Here is a 5,255-nt window from a genome sequence, read left to right as displayed (position 1 = left end):
CTTTCTATCTCCTACTGTTTCCTCTTTTCCATCATAAGCATTAGCAGCCTATCTCCATTTTTAAGGTCTTTGACAGTCTCTCTCTTACTCAGTATTGAAGCGTTGACACCTGTCCTTGATGCCAGTCTGATATCCATGATGCCACCAGCCTCTATTACTTGCTCGTTAGATTTTCAAACAAGTGACTTGGCATTTAAGACAATTCCAACCCACCTACTTGGGGAAAGCTTCCCCATAACATTTCTGCTAAAGTGTCTTGTTTTACTGCCCTTTAAATTAAATGATACTTTAACAACAAATCACTTTAGGGTGTGCATTAGCCTGTTTTATGCCCCAAACAAACCTAAACCACATACTACTACTTAATATATAACATTTCTACATGTTAAGCTCTTTGAGGGCGGTATCCTTTCACACTAGTCTGTAAAATAATCAGACATCTAGAGCACTGTATAAGCAGTCTAGTCTCTAGTCTACACTAGAGAAATGTGCATCAGCTAACTTCAGTGCTGCTACATTCTTGCAAAAAACCCCACCCACACAAAACAACAAAACAAACATCACAATGTAAAACAGAGACCAAGAAAACAAAGAAAGCAGAATTGAACCCTAGAATTTACACTGATGAAGCACAGCTACATTACAGCTTTGCATTGATGCAGCTTCATTTGTATCAATCAGTGCAAATTTCTCAAACAAAAATTGGGGTTTAAGCATCATACCACTCACCATGGTACCAAAAAATTCTGCCATCATTACTACTTAAGATGACTTAAAGGCATTAATTATCCACAAAACACTGAGATGACAGTGTTTTGTGCTTTATAAACCCAACACATCACAGAATTTTGTTTTAGAAATTTATAAATAGAAAGTCTTGAGTTGGAAGTATAGGAATAACTAGACACAATATGATAAAAACTTAAAAGGTGAAATGTTAACAAGTTAAACAACTAGATAAGTTTCCTACTATTGAAGTGTGTTACTTTGTGAAGTAATTTCCCAAGGGCAGTGCTAGAAGCCCCAACACTTAGAACTTTTTCAAACAGACTCCATAGCACATTATTATTCATTCAGTGCCCAAAACATGTTTGGCACTTTACCAACAGAATAAGATAGACCAAGCAGTTCATAAACAAAGCCCAATTCTACCAACAAGTTCTGTGGACACATGTAATACCCTACTTAACTCACCAGAACTTACACTAAGCCCATTAGGGTCAACACAGACTGTAGACAGACAAAAACACAACAAGGGTGAGGCAAAAGGCAAAAAGACTACTAGATTGTGATGTTCTGAGTGACAGAGTATGGCATTAATTTTTTAATTCAGTAACTTAACTTCCTTTAAAAAGATAAGAAAATTATTTTCCTTGATAGCTGAATGAAGGAATATGGTGCAAGTTTAGTTTAAAGAACTTAAAAGACAAAAACCCGGAATCAGAGATAAGCAAAAAAAATCTATACAAGGGAGTTGCAAACTCACAAGTTTCCATATAAGAGTTTTACATCTTAAAGGGAGTTTTTATATCAATTTTAAATAAATTGGTATATAACAAGTGCTGCAGTGAAGCAAATTGTTTACAATTTTATTTTCTGTAAATGTCTATTTTAATTACTAAGATGTTTGATAAAGGAAAAGACTCATCAATCATTACACCTTCACTTAAGGAGTTAAGAGCTCACAAACTTCCTTCATACCTCTCACTGGCCCTACTAAAAAGAGACAGGGACTATCAGACTTTACATTCCTGACTCATCTCATTTAAAAAGCAAACATTCAAAACTGAAGCAAGCAAAAAGGCTGAAAGCCCAGTTTAAAAATATATTGTTTATATCTGTTAACCCTTTTACACCCATTTAGCTTACAACTCATATTCTGAAGAAATAACACCTTTATTAAATATTCATGACCCCTTAATCCTTCAAGTAAGGAGCAACAGCTCATAATACTCACCCCCTGAGATGGGGGGGAAGGTGGAAGGGGAAGGAAGGGATGGAAAATAATCTCTAAATTAAATTCTAAGAAAAGGAACACAGCTACAACCAAAAACCCAAGAAAAGGAACAGTTTTGTGGAGAAGAATCAGAAAATATTCAGGCCTTATACCTCAACAGGAAAAAAAAACTATTCCGGGGAGGAAGGGGGAGGGAAATTAATGATTTATAGGTCACCTTTAAAGGATTAAAAGATCCATAAAAGTACAGATTGAAAGAAGAGGGAGATTTTGGATAAGTCAGAAAGAAGAAATGATAATAAACCTGGATCAAAGAAGAAATTAAAAAAGGTCAGGAGATCCAAGGAAGAGGAAGGATCACAAATATGCAGCCAGAATGGAAAAGGGAGAAAGAGAAGACCTGAAGAACAGAAAGTGACGGAAGGTCTGCTTTTGTCATGCTGAGGTTAAGTTAATGACTGACAACCAGTGCCAAATTACAAACTCTTCTATACTCAACACAACTAGTCACATGCCTAAAGTGTTTGTAGGATCAAGAAGGACCTTTAAAATCTTTGCAGGGAAGAGACTGTTTTATAGGGATGAATGGACAACACAAAAGCCTGTGGGTCTCTGACCTCTGCTGGAGCTTCTCTATGGTACTGTAACATAAATAATTAGTCTGAACACAAGTTCGGAGGAGAAAATAAAGAGATGAGATCTGGGAGTCATCAGTATATATCTGAATCCAACTGAGTGGCTGAGGTTATCCAAAGATTAGTTATACTTCTAGTATCCAAGCAAGAGACTCATAAAATGCCAAGGAAAAAAAGGGGAAAGAAGATCTACCATGACAGGCACTGAAGGAGCAGCCAGTGAGCCTAAACAAGTGAAAAAGAAGGCTTACCTAACTGAAGAAGCAGAAAAGCCAAGGTGGTTCTGAAACTTGACTACTTATGGCTTTAAAAAGTGAAATCTCAGTCCTGAAGCAAAAAAAAAGCCAGGCTCCAAAGGATGAAGGAGAAAGCCTACAGGAAGCCAAGGCGGTAAAAATGAACACCACCCAGAGAATCTTAGTCTTGGAGGGGAGGTAAATGAGACGGTAATTAGACAGAAGATACATTAAAGGAGGATGCTTTTTAAAATAAGGGGGGAAAATGGCATATTTGAAGGCCAACGTAAAGGTGCCTAATGAGATTTGGCATGAATCAGAAAAGAAATAAAAAGGGCCAGGAGGTGGAGATAATAGGGCTAAAGGGACAGGTTGAAGGGCAGGAGGAAAGTGTTATCAGAATTAAGGAGGCAGATGGGTGCATTATTTGTATTAAACAATCCAAGGCACAGAAACACAAGATAAGATCATCTGACCCACCCTCTACTTTTTATCATTCCAAGTAGAAGAACAAGTGGCTCGCACATGAGAGGCACTATCTGAGACCAGTCAAAAAAAAACAAACCAACCTAAGTCCTGACCCTGTGAAGCCTTAAGCATACTTCACTTCAGAACCACAACTGGACTATTCATAAGTTAAGCATAAGCATACTTTTTTTTTTTTTTTTTTTTATAGGACTAGAGCTTATTTTATTTTGCTGAAATAACACATACTGGCACAAACCAGAGGGCCTGACAGTACAATATGCTGTCTCTAATAGCTATCAGTATCAGCTACTTCAAAAAACTTGCAAGAAACTACAATCCACTTGTCAAAGTAGATGCGTGTCCACTGACCACAAGCATGGGAGATAACAGCCATATTCCAAACCTCATTTTCCTTTCCTGATCCTTGTAAATTTTGATGTCTTTTGTCATGCGTATAAATGAAAAACCCTTTTCTGACTCCTGAGCTACCCTGTAGCAATGACTTCTATAAGATGAAAATTTTAAATGAAAAAGCTATAGCTTTTATCACATTTAAATTTGTCATTCATTTGTACAGAGCAACTAACCCTCCACACTTGCATTATGAGACATGAAAATGGACATTTCTAGTATCCAACCCATTAAACATTATGGGAAAGTATGTATTTTGTTACATCTCTTCATTCATCCCCTCTCTCAAGTAAACTGCCTCCTTTTTCTCCTTTACTGTCAAAAGTTTTTCATACTTCACTTTAGTATCATGCATACCTTTGCTTTGTACAAGAGCATAATATTTTCTGTATTATTCTCCAATTCATCCTCACACACCCTACTGTTTAGTCTTTTCTAAACAGAAAGAAGGGAGGCCTTCAAGGAATAAACCAGAACCGTGCCCCCTCCTTCTTCCCAACCAGCCATCACCATACAGGCCTTTTTTATTCACAAGGGGAATGTGGACCTTATGCCCATAAAGCAATGATCAGCTCCCTTGTTATGGGGGGGGTGGGATTACTGGGTATGCATCAGCTGAGTTTAGGGAACAACTGGAGAGCAGGGATGGGTGGGAGGTCAAAGATTTAAAACAAGTGCTGGAAGGGGGTAGACTGAGTAGGGCACAGCAGACAGTGCTCACCGGACTCAAGCAAGTCCAAGGAGCCAGTGGATGCTGCCCAGCAAGGCTCTGCCTGGAGACCTGAGCAGACAAGGGACAGGAAATCATCTGGTGAGCCCAGGGGTCCTCCTGGCCACAGCCTCCTTCCTGATCAAGTACAGGGCCAGAGAAGGGGGAACTAAGGGGCCCTTCCACAACATGGGCCAGCGCCACCAAGCAGAGTGAAAAGTCCTCTTTAATAAGAAGGGAGGGAGGGGCAGTGAGGGCCTGGGACACATAAAAGACGCAGTGGGGATGGGACATAAAAAACGAGCACTCCAAGGCGGGGCACCAAGGAGCTAGCGGGCGCGGCCCAGCCAGACTCTGCCCCGCAGCGTGACGGGAGCAGGGCCCAAATCCCACGGGTCAGGAGCGCGGCCTCCTCCCACCACGCCCCCGCCGCCGCGGGCCGGGCTGGGCACCCACGTGGGGGCGCGGGAGCGCCGGAGCAGGGGCAGGAGCAGCCGGGGGCTGTGTCCGGGTGCGGGCTGCTCCGCGAGGAAAGGAGAGGAGAGGAGGGCGCCTCACCACACACGCAGCACGACAGCGACTGCCGGAAGTAGGGCAGCAGCTTGTTGATCTCGGAGAAGCCCTGGGGATCCCCCGGGTCGTAGCCGAGCACCAGGCGGCTGGCGGAAACGTAGAGGGCCGTGGCATTCACCGGGTTCATCGCAGCCGCTCGACCGCCCGCCCCCGGCGCCGGGGAGGGGGGGGAGAAGAAAGCGCGGCCGGGCCGGGCCGGCTCCGGGGCGGGGCCCGTGTCACCTTGCGGCGGGGGCCGGGGCCGGGGTCAGGGCCCGGCAGCGGGG

The 5,255-nt window shown here is 42.6% G+C and overlaps 1 protein-coding gene across 1 annotated transcript in view; it reads right to left on the bottom strand.

The window, feature by feature from the left end:
• MSL2 (male-specific lethal 2 homolog (Drosophila)) overlaps nucleotides 1-5,184 on the bottom strand; it is a 45,791-nt gene extending 40,607 nt beyond the window's left edge. Inside the window, exon 1 of the mRNA XM_019503766.1 lies at nucleotides 4,975-5,184. Within this exon, the coding sequence (XP_019359311.1) occupies nucleotides 4,975-5,116 (142 nt within the window). The 5' untranslated portion in view covers nucleotides 5,117-5,184. The remainder of the gene's footprint in view (nucleotides 1-4,974) is intronic.
• Between the last annotated feature and the right edge of the window lie 71 nt (nucleotides 5,185-5,255).

This window comes from Gavialis gangeticus, unplaced genomic scaffold, assembly GCF_001723915.1.
Source record: "Gavialis gangeticus isolate Ggan-Ray unplaced genomic scaffold, GavGan_comp1, whole genome shotgun sequence".
NCBI classification, from domain to species: domain Eukaryota; kingdom Metazoa; phylum Chordata; order Crocodylia; family Gavialidae; genus Gavialis; species Gavialis gangeticus.
Note: the sequence above shows the minus strand (reverse complement) of the source record. Positions and strands in the feature narration are given on the sequence as shown.